Source organism: Colius striatus, chromosome 1 (assembly GCF_028858725.1).
Source record: "Colius striatus isolate bColStr4 chromosome 1, bColStr4.1.hap1, whole genome shotgun sequence".
In the NCBI taxonomy this organism is placed as follows: Eukaryota; Metazoa; Chordata; class Aves; order Coliiformes; family Coliidae; genus Colius; species Colius striatus.
The window spans coordinates 79,416,385-79,436,015 of record NC_084759.1 but is presented as its reverse complement, the minus strand read 5'-3'; the positions used below and the strand labels follow the sequence as shown (position 1 = coordinate 79,436,015).

The following is a 19,631-nucleotide window of genomic DNA, read 5'->3' as shown; positions in this document are numbered from 1 at the left end:
ACCTGGTGTGGCCCCAGTGTGGCAGGGGAAGCCAAGAGAACCTGCCCTGAAAGGATGCTTTCATGAATTTGTCCTTATAGGAGATAATTATGTACTTGGCGATGTACGTCCGGTCGCAGCCCAGTCTGTTTGTGGAGATGCTCAGGCTCCGCATTGGTCTGATAATTCAGGTGATGGCCACTGAGCTGGCTCGAAGTCTGAAATGCTCAGGTAAGAGCAATTTTATCATAAGGGTGCTTAATGGCATTAGTTCTGCTTCACCTCAGGGGCTGATTTATCATTTATAGATGTTAAAGTCCTTTTATTAAGTCCTTTGTTCACAGCATACCCAGTTACAGACTTTGAGAGTAACTTTTTGACTGAAGGAAAGAGTCCTTTCCCCCATCCCCCAGTTATTCGGACTGAAGTGGATATTAAATGCTTAAGTCCCTTGACTTTCAGTGATTGAGGTCCAGGCCATCAGATTGCACATGTATCTGTATTTAGGGACCCAGTGTCACTAATGTCAATGAGAATTAGGACCCTAGATGTCTTCTGAATATTTGAACCTTTATTCATAGTTCCGGTCTTTTTCATTCAGAGTAACTTCTGATCTTCTTCCCTTTATGGGCAAGCCTTCTCCCCTTGAGTGTACTTAGATTTAAGCTAGTGATACATTATTTTGCCAGGAGGTCAGTAAAAAAAAATTCATAGAGGCTCCCAAGACATTGCATATGGCCTACAAAAGCCTAGGGAGTAACAGGGATTGTGGAGTCTCCTTCCTTCAAGATCCGCCTGGACATGGTCCTATGTGACCTGATCTAGGTGACCCTGCTTCTGCAGGGGGGTTGGACTAGATGATCTCTAAAGGTCCCTTCCAACCCCTACCATTCTATGATTCTGTGATAAGTAACAAACATGTGATGCATGGCAAAAATATTTTAAATCTCATTTTGGAAGAGAAAAAATGAAACTGAAATAATGATTGAAGAGAGATCTGAAGACTCTTCCTCATCGAAAGGGACCAGAAGTCTGAGGAGAGGAGCAGTCATGAAAAGTAATGAAGTTAATGTGACAAATATATAGTTAGATGCTGATGCTTAGGAGCGTGATCTGGGCAACATTTTGGTAGTTCAGCTGTTGTAACTGTTTCTAGCACACCTTAAAGGGGGATAATTTTGTGGAAGCATGTTTTCTGGTCTTCCTGCTTTTCACCATCATGGAGTAAAGAGAGGACCTGTGATAGCTGGTTAGAGGAATCCCACTCTGGATGCTGCTGCTCCTTAACTGGAATGGCCAGCTGCCACTTGGGAGTAGCAGGTTTTTCTCTTAGGGGAAGTTGGCAAAAGGAGCCAAACAATTTTCTGAGATACTTCTAGCTTTGTATGAAGAGTGTACAGAAAGGCCTTGTTTCCCCCAAACCTGTAGCTGACTAGCAGAAGCTGTTTTGTTCACAGTGCAAAGTCTTTCCCGAGATCTCTTTCATTATTCCTTACCATTAATTGCCAGATGCTTTGTACACTGCTCTCAGATACATTGCTGCCTTTTCCGTGTTCTCCTATGGAGGATTTGTCTGTGCATGTCTGCAGAGAGGGACCTGGGAGTCCTTCTTGATAAAAAACTAAGCATGAGCCAGCAATGTGCCCTCATGGCCAAGAAGGCCAATGGCATTCTGGGATATATTAAGAAGAGTGTGGCCAGCAGGTCAAGGGAGGTTCTGCTCCTCCTCTACTCTGCCCTGGTGAGGCCTCATCTGGAGTCCTGTGTCCAGTTCTGGGCTCCTCAGCTCAAGGGGGACGGGGAACTTCTGGAGAGGGTCCAGTGCAGGGCCACCAAGATGATCAGGGGACTGGAGCATCTTCCTTATGAGGAAGGGCTGTGGGAACTGGGACTGTTCAGCCTGGAGGAGACTGAGGGCAGACCTCATCCATACTTAAAAGAGTTTAAAAGGTGTATGTCAAGAAGATGAGGCAACACTTTTTTCTGTTGTCTCCAGTGACAGGACTAGGGGTAAGGGATGTAAGCTGGAACACAAAAAGTTCCACTTAAATATAAGGAAAATCTTTGCTGCGAAGGTGAGGAGGCCCTGGCACAGGCTGCCCAGGGAGGGTGGGGAGTCTCCTTCTTTAGAGGTTTTCACCTGGACACGTCCCTGTGTGACCTGATCTAGGTGAACCTGCTTTGGCAGGGGGTCTGGACTAGATGACCTCTAGTGGTCCTTTCCAGGCCCTGCCATTGGTTCTATGTGTGCTCGTGTCTATGTATGTTCTGTCTCTCTCTCACAGATGTGCTCCTTTAACCAAATAAAACACAATCTTTCCACATACATGCATTTCTTTCTAGCTCTCTAATGTAGATTTTACATGTCATCTGCTGCTGGGAAATGGCTATAATACCTTTCCAAGTGATCTTACTCTACAAAGGAGCAACTGCTTTCTCATCATCAACTGCAGTGAGATTTTGTACAAGCTGCAGCATAATATTCACTAATGCAAATAGTGTTGTTTCTTTGCAGTGCTTTTTAGTCCTGAAATGTATTTTCTTTGAAATGTGACACTACCCGTTAGCTTTTTTTAAAGGAAGCATTAGCCACAAAGGTAAATGTGAATTTCATTCATCAGCAGTTTTCCTTTTTTTTTTGTTTTTACCTTAACTAGGTGAAGAAGCTTCAGAGAGTTTGATGAATCTAAGCCCCTTTGATATGAAAAATCTCCTGCACCACATTCTCAGTGGAAAAGAGTTTGGAGTGGAAAGAAGTTGTAAGTTGTCCACTTGGGTACTTGTGTATGTTAAGTGGGAACTACAAAGATAAATTGTCTGATAAGTAGGAATCTACTCTCTCAGCATGTGAAATAGAGATATAGGTAATGTATTAATCATGAGTGGCCAGTACATGTGTATGTCCCTTTTTTCTATAGTAGCTAGCAACAGGACAAGGGGTAATGGGATGAAGCTGGAACACAAAAAGTTCCATTTAAACATAAGAAAAAACTATTTCACTGTTCAGGTGAGGGAGCCCTGGCACAGGCTGCCCAGAGAGGTTGTGGAGTCTCCTTCCTTGGAGGTCTTCAAGACCCACCTGGACATGTTCCCATGCAACCTGATCTAGGTGAACCTGCTTCTGCAGGGGGGTTGGACTAGATGATCTCTAAAGGTCCCTTCCAACCCCTATCATTCTATTATTCTAATAACAAAACAAATATAATAGAAGCTGTTGTGCACTGAAATAATATTGTGTCAGGTTTTCAGTGACATGAAGGCAATTTTTTTAAATGAAGAGACATTATGTGACCACAATGAAAACCATAAGAAGGTCCTATCTAACCTGCCTTCAAGAAGTACATCTGTGATGCACAGATATTCCTAACTGGAATATCAGCTGTCTCCTGGGTTCATTCTTAGGCCCTCATTGACTCACTGCAACTTTGACTTCTTTTAAAGCTACAATTGCTCAGTGTTTTGGAAAATCAGGCCCCGGTATCCAAGTATGGATCAAGGGCCCTTACTTGGTGCAGTCAAGTTTTAATTCTGGACATGATTTGAAAGGACACTGTCACCAAGAGCATCGTACACTTCTGAAAGGATAATTTATTTATCTTTTTACAATTTCAGATGGTTTTCAACCTCTATAATTTTTTAAATGTCCATTTACTTCTTTTAGTGCGACCTGTAGACTCCTCCTCTTCTAGCCCTGCAATTTCTATTCATGAAATGGGACACTCTGGAGCAACCAAAACAGAAAGAAGTGGTATTACTAAATTGAAGAGTGAGATGAAGCAGGTGAGGGTTTTCTGTTAATGCTCTTCAGAAAATGTGGCTGTTCTGGAACTGTGTTATGCTAGGTTTTGCTCTCTGTAAATGATAGAAGTTTCCAAAGGTGCTTTGATTTAAAGCTGATAACTAAATAGAAGGCAGTAAGAGGGTGTTTTGTAGAAAAGTGTGCTTCCTTTTTTGTTGTTTCACATGCTGAATACAGAAGAACTTGAACAAATTCTAGTGCATATGTGACATCAAGTTTAAAACAGCTCTTTTATCATCTTCAGCTAAGGAAAAGGCAGATGTACAAAGTGAAGCTTTCGTGCAAACATTGTTCAGTCCTGTACTCTGCCTAAGATGATGAAGCGATCCATCTGACTTTTGGAAAAGATACACTTGGAAAAGAGATCTTGTTTGTTTTCTTCTATTTTGTTCCTTCAGGAGTGGGGGATGATAACTGCTGGAAGAGATATATATATAATTTTATATATATATATATATAAAATTATATATAAATATTTAAGTTTGATACTTTAAATTACACAGCAACTGTGTATGTGGAGAGATATCATGGAAAATGCAAAGAAAATATTCTGAATGAATGTGACTGATGGTTTTCTTATGAGTGGTTTTGATTTCTCTACTTTATGTCTCTATTAGTAATTTTCTTTTGCTCTGCATAAGTAGGAAAGTATTGGTAAGCTAAAATCTGTTTAGTAAGAATGGTCCTGTGTTATTCAGCCTGTGTTATTCAGCCTGGAGAAGGCTCTGGGGAGACTTTAAAGCAGCTTTTCACTAGATAAAAGAGACTTTTAAGAAATATGAAAAGGTTTTGGTTTGTTTTTTTTACCAAGGCCTGTAGCAACAGGACACAGGGCAACAGTTTTAAACTGAAAACAAGTAGATTTAGGTTAGGCATAAGGAAGATGTATTTTACAATGAGGGATGTGAGGCACTGGAAGAGGTTGTCCAGAGAAGTTGTGGATGCCCCATCCCTGGAAGTGGTCTAAGTCAAAGTGAATGGGGATTTGATGATATTTAAGATGATAGAATCATAGAATCGTTTCAGCTGGAAGAGACCTTTGAGATCATTGAGTCCAGCCTTTGTCCCAGCCCTATCAACCGCCAGACCATTTCCCTAAGTGCAACATCCACCCATCTCCTAAACACCTCCAGGGACGGTGACTCCACCAGCTCCCTGGGCAGCCTGTTTCAAAACCTGACAACTCTTTCAGTAAAGAAATTCAGTAAAGAAATGCTCTTTAAAGCTCCCTTTCAAAGCAAACCATTTTATAGAAGAAACATACTAAAGACCCTGTTAGCACGCCAGCCTGTTTCATTGAATCTGAGGCCGCGTCTGTACAATTCTAAGGAAGCACTGGATGTTTTCCTTTGATTATATGAAACAGGATTGCTCCATAAGCCTTCAGGAAGGAGCAGCACTTCGGCTTGTTCTTGCCATGGAGCATTTGGTGACAGTAAAGCTGAGTTAATGATTCTGGTGGAAGCACAGATGCCTGGCAGTGGCGGCTGCCTGACAGGAGCTGGGCCGCTGCCTAAGCACGGCCCTGGGCCAGCCCCGGGGGATGGGAGAGGGGCGGCTGGGCAGCTGCTGCCAGCTTCCTCCCTCCCACCCCGAAGGGGCACTGGAGACTCAGCCTGAGCAGGGCTCGCAGCTGTAGGGCCGGTGGCTGCCTCCAGAGCCTAGAAGGACTGGGCACTGGGTGGCAGTGTGATTTTGGTTGAAGCACAGACATGAGCCTCAGCCGAAACACGGGCCTGTTGTTGGGGTTGGAGTTCCTCAGTCTTGCTTTTTGCATGAGATGGAAATGATTTGACACAGAGGAGGAGTCGGCTGGTTTTATTTTCATTTCCCCCCACCTTGCCATTCATGCTGCTTCCTGCCACCTCTCACTGCATTCTCTCAATAATTCTCTAGTTTAACGTCATTTTAACAACATTAATTTAATGCCAACTCTCTGTTACACAGAACACTTCAAATCCTCTTTGCAGCAGAGCATTGAGGGGCTGCAGCTCTCTCATTTGCTGCTGCTGATTTCTCAAGTTTGAACATCAAGCCTCTGCCTGAGTCTGAACCATTAACTCCTAATTAGGAGACATGGCTCAGGGTGGATGATTACCAAAAGTATTTTAAGTCTGAGGTGCTACATCTACATTTCATCCAAAATTTTGCCTTGCAGCTGTTTGTTTAGCACTGCCCAAAAGTTGACAGCCTGCAGCCTTTCTGCAGCAAGACCTTCTTGTGCAAAGAGAAGCTGCTGACATTGCAATGAATGGGAAATGGGGAACTTAGGGAACTGAGTCAGAGGGCAGCTTTTGCCTACATCTTAAATTGTGGTGGGATGTGTTGGCTATGCTTGGAACACAGAGGATGGCATGGGCAGGTCGTGGCTGCCCAAGGGGCTCCTGGCACAGCAGGTTCTGCGTCATGGTGGCCCTGGGAATTGGCAGCAGCTGCCCCAAAGTCAGCTGAAGTGCAGCACCATGAGGGGCCAGGGGCTGACATGGTTTTCCCCAGAGTACCTGACCTTGTTCCATGTTTCTTGTCTTTGCATGGATGGTTACTTAACCTTGTTTGTGTCCTGTTCTGTCATGGCTGTCTGTCTCACGTGTTGGTGTCTGTTTTTCTTTTGTAGTTCTTTCGTGAGGGCCACTCCATGTCCAGCAGCATGTTCAGTTCCACGGTAAAACACTGTCTGCAGCTCTGCACTTGCTCGTCACCCTCTGTGTGTGTGCAAGGCTCTTAGCTCTAGACACCTCCTGTGACTTCTCCTGTGTAAAAACTTGTTTTCAAACCCTACCTCTTTGTCCTATTCGTCTTTATTGGGAACCAATTCTCATTAGTAATCTAATACGGAGTTGAGTCTCGCATTTAGACCCACTTAGTTCTTCTGAAGCTTAAGCATTCGTAGCAGATAAAGCCCCATATCAGATTTAGCTGCTTCATGGTAGATTATAAGTGTTGTCAGTATTCAAAAGTAATGTAATGTTGATAAATGCTGGCAGTCTCTGCACACTAATGAACCCAGAACAGCTTCAGGTTGCTGAGACAGAAGTTTTATGGGCATGGGTGTCTCCTCAGGCAGTCATCTTCTTTCAAGGCAGAGAACTGTAGCTCTTCCTTAGGCTCTGACAGTTAAGAAGATAATTGATTAAGTGTTTTATCATCAGGGACCTCGGAAATTTCAAGTAAGTCCGAGGCTCCAAATCTGTCATGAAGAGACAAAGTTTGCAGCAGCATGTGTGCTTTGTGATTTGTGGTTCCCTGCATCTGTAGACTTGCTGCTGATGGCACAGCCCTCAGGTGTCCTACACACACACAGCTGCAGAGCACCAGAGCCCTGGGGCCAGGCCTGGCAGCTGCCAGGTGGCTGTTGCCTCTCTCTGCACACATGCTAGTGCAGAAAGCTGGGCTTCACCTGCGTGTTTGATTCAGGTGCACAGAATTGTTCAAGGAGATCTTTGCTTCTCTGAACCACGTGAGCAGACAGATTAATCATTGTATGGAAATAGATTTCTCTACTTTGGTGCTGACCTCCACCATCCCTTGGCTCTGTTTAACGTGCTGGAGGGAGTTCTGTCTTGGTTGGTGTGTTATGGAAAGGAATAGCAAGTATCAAGACATCAAGGGAACACCACTCATACCTCACAGACACCAGCAGCAGTGGAAATGCACTGTTATAATTTCCTGGTCTTTCTGCAGAGCTTCACTGTGTAGAGTCAGTGAGCCCCCCCATTGCAAACATACAGTTTTCAGTCTTATTTTCCTCCTTCCCCAGTACTTTGCTCAGGTGGTTTCTTACTCAGAAATGATGGGGTTCAGGGTGAGGCTGTCAGCAAAGTCCTTTCTGGGCTGAAAGTAATATATATGCAAAAAGGAATGAGGAAGCAGAAGAGCACAGTCTATGGGAATGCAGAGAGCAGGCAGACTGCCTGTGTGGAAGTGGGAACAAGAATTTGGTGGCAGTGCCACAACTTTGAAGATGATTTGCTACCTAATTTAGTCTCCAAGTCTGGTAGAGTAAAATAATAAAGCAATAGTGACCATAAAGGAAACAAGACAAGTGCTTACAGAGAGGCAGACATGATGATTACTTGACCACATGAAGTCATTTTTTCATCTGCTTACTTTAATAGATATTTTTGCGTGGAGCACCCTTCTTGCTGGACTCATGGACCTTTTGGTTCTCTTACAAGACTGAGCCTCAAGTCTGAGTAAATCAGTCTCACCTGCAAGTCCCACCATCTTGCACTCCAGTGACACTGACAGCTCCTGCTTGTTGAAATAGTCAGGCCTTGTATTAAACCAAGCAGTGAAGTTTACTGAGTTCTGACTTGTTGAGCTGCTTATGTGCTCTGCTGAGAAGTGATTGCAGTCCTGGAGAAGTGACAGTCATTGTAAAGGGCAGAGAAAGGGATCAGTCCTTCTTCATCATCTTGTATGACATCAGGGCCTATGTTTTTAGCCTGATTCCGAGGTAGCATTGTAACAGAATGATGTTACAGCAGGAGTAGCTCTTGGGGTGTTAGAAAGCAACTAACCAAGGCTTGAATGTTTCTTACAGAGGAGCAGTACTCCATCGTCTCCCACCAGTACTTCTCCTGCTGGTTCCAGTGCACAGACGAGCTGGGGTGACCGAAAAGGGCAGTGGCTGCGCAGAAGGAGGCTTGATGGGGCTATCAACAGAGTTCCTGTGGGCTTTTATGAGAAAGTGTGGAAAATCCTTCAGAAGGTGAGTGGGCAGCTGTGGAGGGCAGGAAGCCAGCAGGTTGTACGTGGTCACGTGGGGAGGCGGTGGTTTAGAGGCGGCCTGTTGCCAGGAGTCAAAGCTGGTCTTCACCTGGAGCAGCCTTGGAAACCAGACACTAGGAGAGTGTCCCCTGAACACAAAGAGGGCTCCATTAGCACAGGTTGATGTGTGTTTGCGAGAGTGTTTTACCTGTGCGACCACCAGTGCCGAGTTTCAGCCCAGCAGCTCTGTTCCACCATTCCCTGTGTCAGGTTGCCCCTCATGTTGTGGCCAGTGCTGCTGAGGGGCTCTGCAACACAGGGCAGGTCCTGGGTTCCAGGCCAGGAAGGCAGCAAGGAGTGATGTGGGAAACTGCTGGGTACAAGATGGAACATAAGAGGTTCCAAAGAAATACAAGAAAAAATGTCTTCCCTGTTCACGTGAGGGAGCACTGGAAGGGGCTGCCCAGATGGGTTGTTGAGTCTCTTTCTCTGAAGACATTCAAAACCCACCTGGATGAGTTCCTGTGTGACCTACTCTAGGTGGTTCTGCTCTGGCAGGGGGAATGAACTAGGTGATCTTTTGAGGTCCCTTCCAGCCCTTGAGATTTTGTGATTCTTCCAAAATGTCTTGTATAGTACGCATAACATTTTTGTTTGGTTGTTTTTCAATGAAAAGTAAGTCCTTGGCAGCACCTTTGGAGGTCAGTGGTACAGAAATGTTTTGAAGCAGCTCTCCAGCAAGGAAGAGAGGGGAATTACGAATTTTTACTGATTTCAGAGTGATTAGGCACATGTTCTGCTTTGCTGGATAAAAGCCAGCATTTGGGCCCTTGCAGCACCGAGCTGTTCATGCCCACACAGCTGTGTCACCAGCTCAGGTTGTTTTTTGGTTGACTTCCTAAAATTACTTACGCTAAAGACATTAGTGTTGGTGTCAACCAAGATGAGTCATTTATGACCTCGTGGCTATTTACTAATGGGATCTTTCACTAGAGTGAACATCACTTCTGTCCTGATCTAGCATAATAGCTGAGAGTATTGAAGTGTTTTTCTGGCTGTTAAAATCATAGAATGATACAGTGGTTTGGGTTGGAAGGGATCTTAAAGATCATCTAGTTCCAACCCTCCTGCCAAGGGCAGGGACAACTTCTACTAGATCAAGTTGTTCAAAGCTCTGTCCAGCCTGGCCTTGGGCACTGCAAGGGATGAGGTATCCACAGCCTCTCTGGGCAACCTGTTCCAGTGCCTCACCACCCTCACAGGGAAGAACTTCTTTCTTACATCTAACCTAAATCTCCCCTCTTTTGGTTTAAAGCCATTACCCTTGTTGCAGCACTACATGCTCCTGTAAAAAGTCCCTTCTCAGCTTTCCTGCACTCCAACTTTAGGTACTGGGAGGCTACTATAAGGTCTCTCTGGAGCTAGCTCTTCTCCAGGCTGAACAGCCCCAGCTCTCTAAGACTGTCTTCACAGGAGAGATGCTCCACCCCTCTGATCATCTTTGTGGCCCTCCTCTGGACTCACTCCAAGATGTCCATGATCATGTTGGGGGCCCCAGAGCTGGATGTAGGAGGGCCTCATGACAGCAGAGTAGAGGGGGAGAATCACCTCCCTTGACCCACTGGCCGCGCTGCTTTTGATGCAGCCCAGTTGGGCCTTCCGGGCTGCAAGTGCACATTGCTGGGTCATGTTGAGCTTTGCATCAACCAACACCCCCAAGTCCTTCTCCACAGGGCTGCTCTCAATCCAGCCTCCACCCAGCCTGGATTTGTGCTTGGGGTTGCCCTGACCCTCTTCAGGACCTTGCACTTGGCCTCGTTGAACCTCCTGAGGTCTGCACAGATCCCCTTCTCAAGCCTGTCCAGGTCCCTCTGATGACATCCCTTCCCTCCAGCCCCTCAGCCGCACTGCACAGCTCCGTGCTGTCAGCAAACTGCTGAGGGAGCCTCAGTCCCACTGGCCGAGTGGTGCCGACAGATGTGAAATAGCGTCAGGCAGCTGCTGACCACAGCAGTGGCCATCCAGCCCATCCCTTACCCACCCAGGCATCCATCTGTCAAAGCCACGTCTCTCCAATTTAGAGACAAGGATGTTGGCAGGGACATCATCAAATGCTTTGCACAAGTCAACATAGATGATGTTAGTAAATCAGTTATACTAATTTATCTTCAGTTATTTGTTCTTAAACTGTCTTTGGGCTATTCATAAAAGTTCTTCTTGGTGCATTTTTGTACATCAGATACCCAGGTGTGTCATTCCTTAGCCTGTATTCTCACCATTTAGGTTTTGACATGTATACCACCTGATATTCCTAACTTCACCTCTCCCCAGCCTCCACACACCACAACACACTGACAGCCTTGAGTTGTGGTGCCATGGAAAGAACACTCAACTAAATGTCATTTCAGCAAAAATGAAAAACAAAGGTCCTCACTTTTGTTGTGCTTTTGCATTCTTTTATTTCTACATCCTTTCCCACAGAATGTTCCCTTTGGTGTGTTTTCCTCTTGCCATAGTGGCTCTCTAAAGTACTTCCCTTCAGGAGCAGGACTGGAACACCGCACAGTCTCTGTGTGTCATGTCAGGCTGTTTCCAACATTTGCCAGGTTACACAGTAATTTCTTCAGTGAAGGGGAAAGAATATTTTTAACAGGTCTTGTTGATTTTGTCTGAGGGGTGTTGGTTGGGTTTTTTTAAGTGAAAGTTATTGCAGATGGGTGTAGAGCAGAGAACCCTCAGGTTTACTTGCAAGAACTGTAATTTCTGTTCATTGTCAAAATGTTGTTGTTTCAGTGCCACGGTCTGTCCATTGATGGGTACGTCCTTCCTTCTTCAACCACCAGAGAGGTACAGTAAAATGCCAATGGTTTTCTGTCCCCATGACTGGGTGAACCTGCTTTGGCAGGGGGGTTGGGCTGGATGATCTCTAGAGGTGCCTTCCAACTCCTGCCATTCTGTGTGATTCTGTGACTGAGTGTTTGGTTTGACAGCACGAGATGCTGTGGTGCTGCTGTTGCAGATCCTTGGGTTTCAGGTGGTTAAAAGATCTGGACCTTCCCCCAGGGTCCTCTGCCAGAGTCCCCAGGGCTGTGCAGCCGGGTTCCTGCCAGGCAGGTGTTGCCCTTTGCCTGCCTCCTGCACACCCTCGCTGACCCCGTGTGTGCACGCACAGAGCAGTGCTTGAAGGAGTGTGGCTGATGGCAGTCCTTTGCTCAGGGTGAGGGGAAAGCGCAGCCTCCTTGGAATAAAGCAGACACATTGCTTGCCACTTAGTTGGGGTTTTTATTTTCATATGCTGTAACATCAGCCAGTGTATTTTGGCATCCCAGTCTCAAAAGTAAATACCAATTAAGGATCATATAATTGTTTTGGTTGGAAAAGACCTTTAAGATGAGTCCAACCACTAACCTCACACTGCCAAGCCTACCACTCAACCATATCCCTAAGGATGATTGTTTCTAACCAAAGCTTTGACTCTTTAAATCCATAACCTTTCCTTACTTTTGCTTTCCTTAGTAGGATTGATATTTAGGTGCTCTGACAAGTTTTGAATTCACATCTATAAAACGACCTCTCATGAACAGTAATCTGTCAGAACAAGAGAAGTGCTTTTGTGCCTGAGACTGTCTTCCTGTCCAGTTCCCCCAGATTTGTCTCTGACTTCTCTTCTGAGGTGGTAACAGCTGAAGAGAGAAGCTGGTGTTTTCTGCCAAATTTAGACCCTTTTTTTCCCAGAATGGAGAGTTTTGTTTATTTCCATTGTGTAGATAAATAGACTTCTATTTTTGGCCTGTCAGATCTAGAGAGTATCTAATTTTGCTCTTTAAAGGAATCAAATGAAACAAGCACAGACCTCCTAAGGCAGCAGCCTTTCACAGAGCATCCACAGAGCCACGCCAGCGCAAATTAGGCTGCTCTACATGCAATACAGCTATGTCTCTGGGGGAAAAGATCATTCACTCTAAGCAGGGGGCTGTGTTTAAAGCCCAACAGTAATTTTGGCTTTGCAACTCACCCACATTACAAGGCAGTGTGTTTGAGAGTGCAGTGCAAAGAGTTAATGTGCCAGCTAAAAGCACAGTGGCCCAGTAGGTAACTCTGATGTGCATGAGGTGGATTGCAGGGCTGGACTAGATGATCTCTAAAGGTCCCTTCCAACCCTACCATTCTATGATTCTTCTGGAAGTTGCACAACTTGTTTGCAGGATCAGGGCCAAGCAACACAAAAGAGTTTCTCTAAGTGCTAAAGCTGCGCAAACACTCCATTTGCCTCCACTCACGTGCAGAGAGGAGCGCGTGCTGCGGCGCCTGCAGGACATGGGGCACCAGCCTTGTGGATGTGTCAGCCTTTTTTCTTTCCACTCAAACTCGCCAGATGACCCCGTGCGAAATCAAGTTTGCTGTGCACGTGGAGTCGGTGCTGAACCACGTCCCCCAGCCCGAGTACAGGCAGCTGTTGGTGGAAGCCATCCTGGTGCTCACGTTCCTCTCTGACATCGAGGTGAACAGCATCGGGGGCATCATCCACGTGGATCGCATCGTGCACGTGGCCAACGACCTGTTTCTGCAGGAGCTGGTGAGTTCAGATGGGCAGCGCTGGGAAGCCTCAGCGTTTGGAAACTGGCCCCTGCTCCTTTTGTTAATAAGCATGATGAGCTCAATCGTTTCCTTATTCTTTCCCTTCCTCTGATGGACCAAATCACTTTGGTATCTTCTGGAAATATATTTGGAAAACTAATGTTAGGAATTACCAAGATGATCAGGGGATTGGGGCATCTTCCTTATGAGGAAAGGCTGCGGGAACTGGGGCTGTTGAGTCTAGAGGAGACTGAGAGAGGATCTCATTGATATTTATAAATATCTAAAGGGTGGGTGTCAGGAGGCTGGGACATCCCTTTTTTTTTGATGGTATCTAGCAACAGGACAAGGGGTAATGAGATGAAGCTGGAACACAAAGTCACATTTAAACATAAGAAAAAACTATTTCACTGTGAGGGTGACGGAGCAGTGGCACAGGCTGCCCAGAGGGGTTGTGGAGTCTCCTTCCTTGGGGGTGTTCAAGACCTGTCTGGACACATTCCTGTGTGACCTGATCTAGGTGAACCTGCTTCTGCAGGGAGGTCGGACTAGATGATCTCTAAAGGTCCTTTCCAACCCCTACTGTTCTGTGATTCTATGAATTGTGGGTGATTTAAAGGGAGTAAAATTGTAGTGGCTGACAAGCTCCAGAGGAAGTGAGTAGACGCAAGTTTTGCCTTCCCAAGGCGTTAGAATTGCCAGTGTTTGAGTGATCCCACCCCCCAAAGGACAAAAATCTCTGAAGTTACGCGTTCCTCCCATGCTTACGCTGATCCTGTAATAACAATCCTGACAGAGGTTTCCCCGAGGGAAAGGAGAACTGCATCCAGTATTCAACAACAGTGTGTCGTGTTTTTTCCCAATGCATAGGCCTGCACACCTAACTTCTCCCGCTTCTTTGCTTGTGTCTTTCCAGAAATCGTTCGGAGCTACCGGCAGCATCTTGGAGAAGGACGCAGCCACGGGAATTTGCCACTTTTTTTACGACAGCGCTCCCAGCGGGGTCTACGGCACCATGACGTACCTAACGAAAGCCATCATCATCTATTTACACGACTTCCTGCCGAGCACGGGCTGCGCGGTGCAGTGAGGGGTGCCTCGCGGCAAGAGGGGAGGCTCGGGGAGCTCCTTCTGCCCCTTGCCGCGGCGCCAGACTCGCGCCGAGTTGCTGTGTGTGTGCGCGTGTGCCAGGCGCTGCCTCCCCATTGTGTGCCGGCCGCTGTGCCACGCACAGGCAGTGCTCAGCTGCGGGGAGCCGGGCGGCTGGAGCTTGGCCTGGGTTTAAGAGAGTGTGTGTGAAAAGCCCTGAAGTGCATAAATGTGATTCATATTAAATGAGCAAGAATGACGCTGGTTCTGCTGAGGGGAAACAGGGTTGCTCCGTGGAGATCAAAAGGCATAATAAAGCAAGGGAGCTGTATCTCGGGCATAAAGTGTCCCGAATAAGGGAGGTGATGGGATTCATTAATTTTTTTGCCCGCTGTGTGTAAATGTACATCATTGTGAATCACTAATGCGCAGCGTGAAACATCCAGAGAAAGGGAAATTAGAGGAATAGGGATGACTTGAAATAACCAGGTGCTGCTTTTAATACACGTTTATCCTGATTCTCATCTCATTGGCGCTGAGTCGGTGCAGAGTTAACGCCAGTAGAGACAAATGTCTTAACAATATCCCCTAATTTGAGAGGATTCCCCCTCTCGGGCAGCTCCATCTGTCTTAAGTCTGAATAAAACAGCTTCCTTCTCTGCCTCCCCGAGGCTTCTGAGGCAAAATCTCAAGACTCCAGCTTCTTGCCAGTGACAGACAGTTTTATGCCTGTAAATCCTTTCTTCTGAATGGAGCAAGATAAACCTCTTCCACGCAGGCATCCTTTCCAAGTCTCCCGCTCCTTTCCCTTGCAAATAGCCTCAGAGTTAAGAACGACACAGTTGCCACCCTTCTGGTGCAGCGGGTGTTTATGGAAGGCTTTGATGTTGCTCTTTTTTGGTTTCTTTTGAATTTGAAGTCACACTTGTTACGTGTAGATGGAGATGGGCTGCCTGGAAGTCTCCCTCCCAGGTTAGTGCCTGTGCCTTAAATCATCTGTCTACTGGAAACTAGTTGCTGCAGCTGCCCCGAGTTGCTGCAAGGGGAATAGGTGTGTCCTGTGGGGAAGTGGCTCTGTGGCTGTTTCAGCTGAAAACCGAGTTGCCTGCCTCTGGAGGGGAAAGCCCTGCTTTGCCCCAGCAGTCAGAGGCCAGCACTGCTGCTTCTGCTGCCAGCCAGCCTGCATCTGGCTCATGGCTTAGGAAGGTGGCTGCAGGTGCAGCCTCTCCAGTGGCCACGGGCTCCCTCAGCAGCATGGAGGTGTGCTGGCACTGCTGCCCGCAAGCAGAGAGGATCAGAGCGACTGTGGCTTGCCAGGTAGAGGGGAAAAGAGCAGGTATGGCTGTAAAAAGTGGTTTTGTGTGCCAGTAAGCCTGATAAGCATATTTCTATGAGGCCATCCCTCCCACTCTTTCAGAAGAGTTTTTCTTTTGGGCTCCCCAGCTCAAGAGGGACGGGGAACTTCTGGAGAGAGTCCAGTGCAGGGCCACCAAGATGATCAGGGGACTGGAGCATCTTCCTTATGAGGAAAGGCTGCAGGATCTGGGGCTGTTTAGTCTAGAAAAGAAGAGACTGAGGGAGGGATCTTATTAATATTTACAAGTATCTAAATGGCGAGTGTCAGGAGGTTGAGGCATCACTTTTTTCTATTGTAGCTAGCAACAGCACAAGGGGCAATGGGATGAAGCTGTAACACAAAAAGTCCCATTTAAACATAAGAAAAAGCTATTTCACTGTGAGGGTGACAGAGCTCTGGCACAGGCTGCCCAGGGAGGGTTGTGGAGTCTCCTTCTCTGGAGGTTTTCCAAACTTGCCTGAACACATTCCTGTGTGACCTGATCTGGGTGGACCTGCAGGAGCAGGGGAGTTGGACTACATGATCTCTAATGGTCCCTTCCAACCCTAACATTTAGTGATTTTATGAACATTAACTATACCATTCTTATTTGAAACCTGCTGTTTTTATAAAACTAGTACAGGGTGCTTTTGAGTGTTTTGGTTCCAGTTTTATACAATCTCTGTGGTACCTTAATTAAAAGGAGGCAAGTCCCTGTCTTGCCATCACCAGCACCTGTAGTCCCAGGGGAGGCCGAGCTCCTGCTCTGCAGAGGCACTTATGACAGGCTCAGGAAAGTGGAGGTGTGGGAGGCCCTAGAGAGACCAGGAAAGAGCAAGTGCTCTGAGAGGCAGGTATTGTGTTCTCCACCACAGAACTGGGGCTGTGGTTCAGGTACAATTAGAATTGGGAAGTCATTTGACTGGCATGGTGCCTGATTGTAGTTTTGCCTTGGTTATGGTGTTTTGTTGGGTTTATTTTTCCCTTTTCATATATATTGCGAGAGATCTCTTCCCTTGTTTCCCAGTAACTGACAGTAGAGTCCTTTGTCTAGTTTAAGCAGGAAAGTGTGACAGTGCAAAGTGTGAGCACACGAGCTGTGATGGTTTCTTGTTCTGTCCAGTATCATAAGAAGAGTCAGTAGCAGCAATTAATTTTGCTTATCTTGTTGAACCCTAGATATAGATGCAAGATGATTTTTCCCTCAGACTCTCACTTATTTTCCTTTTAGAGTGTGGTCTCATTTTCAGGAATGGGAGGGGTGATGGCCTTGGTTTTACATGCAGCTGCCTCAAAGTCTAAAGCAATCAACGGCCAAACATACCTGAACCCCCCTTCACTACTTTTAATGGGAGTATCACTGGTATCTTTAATTACCCCTTCATCATGTGACCTAAGTTGTGGTGTATCAATGATCATCATTGCCAGTTGTCCCATGGAGTGCAGACACTTGGAAGTATTTATGTGGTCCCTTGAAGGGTGCAGGTAGCTGGTGCTGAAGGGTGGGCTTGAGAAACACAAGGTCCCCTGTCAGGGAACCTCTTGTTACCTCCAAGTTAGGCACTTGCTGCTGTGTTCCTGCTCAGCCCAAACAAGTGTTCCCCTTGGTGGGTGATGTTTTAGTGCAGCCCCGAGTGAAGCACACGGGGCTTTGTACAGAGCCCCTGCTTCGCTGGGGATCCACCCACCATGTGCGAAGCTGTTGCAAAGCAGGGACAGCGGTAGTGGCAGTGAGGGGCTGTGTGCTCCCCGTTGCAATCCCTGACATGGTGCAGTTTTGGGGGGAGACGACGAGGTGGTTGACAGAGGTGCCTGCGGGGGGCAGCAGAGGATGACAGAGTCTGCTTTCAGGTGCCTTGGAACTCATCCATGTGACGCAGACCAAGGCAGACAGACACATCCTGTGCATCACAACCCAGGGCATTAACGAATTAAATGAGCCACCTGCCACCAGGTCTTTCCCATGGTATGGGACACAAGTTTGTCAGACTAGACAGTCAGAAGGGACATTTATCTTTCTCAGCTACTGTTCGTACAAGGAAGAACTTAATGATTGTGGTCCAAAGTTTGTCTGGCTTCTGTCCTGCTAATTGTGGTCTCCCTCCTTGGGGAAAGAGCCTTGCTTGTTCTGGGCAGGTGAAAGTGAGCTGTGCAGCCCTGGCACTCCCATAAAGGGGTGGTCTCTTTCTGTGCTGTGTAGTGCACCACTGGGGCGGCAGCACAGTGGGGCTGTCACCCCTCTGGCAGCAGCCAGGGGCCAGAGTGAAGTGAGAGTCTGGGCCAGTCCAAAGCCAAGACTGAGCCCTTTCTGGGGTGCTCCAGAGGTAGAACAGAGCTGCCCAGAAAATGGGAGGAGAGATGCCACCAGCAGTGTCATCTGTATGTATAGGGCAAGGGCTTGGGCACTTCGCTGCCAGGTGCTTCTGTTCCTGCTCAAAGGACCACTCATGGCTGTAGCTCGCAGCTGTAATGTCAAGTAGCTGCTGCATAAAATGGTGGGATGAAAAACAATTCAGAAGGGAGGGGGGTAGTATGGAAGAAGAGCTTCAGCTCAAGCCGTTCAGATCTTGGTACGAATCACCAGGCTGTCTCCTACTACCAGTTTTAGCCTTGAGTGGCCCTTATTCCTGCCATAAGATGTTTCACAGTTACTCCCCCTGCCACCCCCCTCCTTCTGCTGGGGGCAAGGAGGCTCCTGTGTGGTGCAAGCAGCTGACAGGGCAAGCTGCTTCCTTTTTGGCTCGGTGACTCAACTCCTCTGTACCTCAGTACTGTGTCCCAGAAAGCCTCTTCCAACTGCCCGTGGAGCATCCCCCGGTGAAGCGATCCCTCAAGGCATGCACCCCTCAGCCTCATGTCAGGAGAGCCGTAGGAGCCTTTCATTGGAGGGGGACATCACAGCTGGAGGCTGCCAGCTGTGTTTCTGAGTGCCCTCATCTTGTTGCCCACCTGAGCTGTGTCCCCTTTTCTGGACTGTCCCATTCCACCCTGTCACTTCGCCCCCAGCAAGGGGTCTGATGGTGGGCAGTGAGATCTCACCACACACTGTGGTGTTTGTCCATCCTGGGTGGAGCCTTTTTGTCACTCCACTGGAATAAGGTGGGAACAATGCACGTCGTATTCACTGTTCACTGAATCAGACAATATTGCTTTCCAGAGCTCCTGCCTGCCTTGGCCAGGCTCACTTGATAAGCAGGTGCGGCTGCGAGGACACAGGGGAGCTGGGTCTGGACCCCACTGCTGTCCCCTGCAGGGGCAGGTAAGGGAGTGGTGCAGGCCAGAGGCACTACACTCCCATCCTCCTGCTCCCATTCTCCTAAGTTCCAAAAACTCAATTTCAAAATGCCTCAGTTTTCACTTTACTTGGTAAAGAAATGATACTTAACTATATGCAAGAAGGTTTAGGTTGGGTAGTATCAAAAATTGTTGACTTTTGTATTTATATTCACCTCTTTGTTTTAGAGAAATGCAGCTGATCTGCAGGAAAAGGTGTGTTTGTTGTGCTCTGATAGGTGTGGGGCACCAAAATACAGGCCCAAAGGCACCATGCTTACACCTTTCTGTGACAGCGAAAGCTTTATTTTTTGCTCTGTTGGGAGTTACATGAGCGTGCTGTGGATTTAGCCTTCATGACAGTGACAAGTTACCACTTAGCTCCAAGCCCAAGCAAATGTAGGCAACAGTAACAGTGGCAAGAGGAAACAAGTACAAGTGTAGAGGCCTTTCAGCTGGGATCCTTTCAGTTGTGCCTGTGAGCTTCAAGGACAGATGGTAACCTGGAATGTTTTCATTTTGCTGCATCATGCAAAGAGCAAGATAAAATGCAGAACCACCTGTTGTAACTAGATGGTGGTTCCTCCCTATTTTCCTCTCCCGGATGGGGCAGGAGTGACATTATGCCATGCCCATAATGTCACTAGGGAAGAGGGTCTGGTATGTCCCCTGTGGTCACCAGGGCCAGTTCCCAGCTGTGGCTGAGGACTGCTGGAATAAACAGACCAAAGTGTCTTTTTTCCAGGGGGCTGCAGGCACTCCCTTGGCGGTGTGCAGAGATTAGACTGATGGGGGAGGATAAACTGCAAGGTACTGATGTGGCAGTGACACGTTAATACTGTAAGTGGTGGAGTTTTGTCCCTTCTG

The 19,631-nt window shown here is 47.1% G+C and overlaps 1 protein-coding gene across 2 annotated transcripts in view; it reads left to right on the top strand.

Moving 5' to 3' along the window:
• The window catches only part of PHKA2 (phosphorylase kinase regulatory subunit alpha 2), a 48,079-nt gene extending 33,593 nt beyond the window's left edge, over window positions 1–14,486 (top strand). The window contains exons 25-32 of one of the 2 annotated variants that reach the window (XM_061988577.1): window positions 81–210; window positions 2,637–2,738; window positions 3,641–3,759; window positions 6,393–6,440; window positions 8,322–8,489; window positions 11,282–11,335; window positions 12,864–13,064; window positions 13,983–14,486. In XM_061988577.1, the coding sequence (XP_061844561.1) occupies window positions 81–210; window positions 2,637–2,738; window positions 3,641–3,759; window positions 6,393–6,440; window positions 8,322–8,489; window positions 11,282–11,335; window positions 12,864–13,064; window positions 13,983–14,156 (996 nt within the window). In that variant the 3' untranslated portion in view covers window positions 14,157–14,486. The remainder of the gene's footprint in view (window positions 1–80; window positions 211–2,636; window positions 2,739–3,640; window positions 3,760–6,392; window positions 6,441–8,321; window positions 8,490–11,281; window positions 11,336–12,863; window positions 13,065–13,982) is intronic. The other variant, XM_061988578.1, reaches the window with a different exon arrangement.
• The last annotated feature ends 5,145 nt before the right edge of the window (window positions 14,487–19,631 follow it).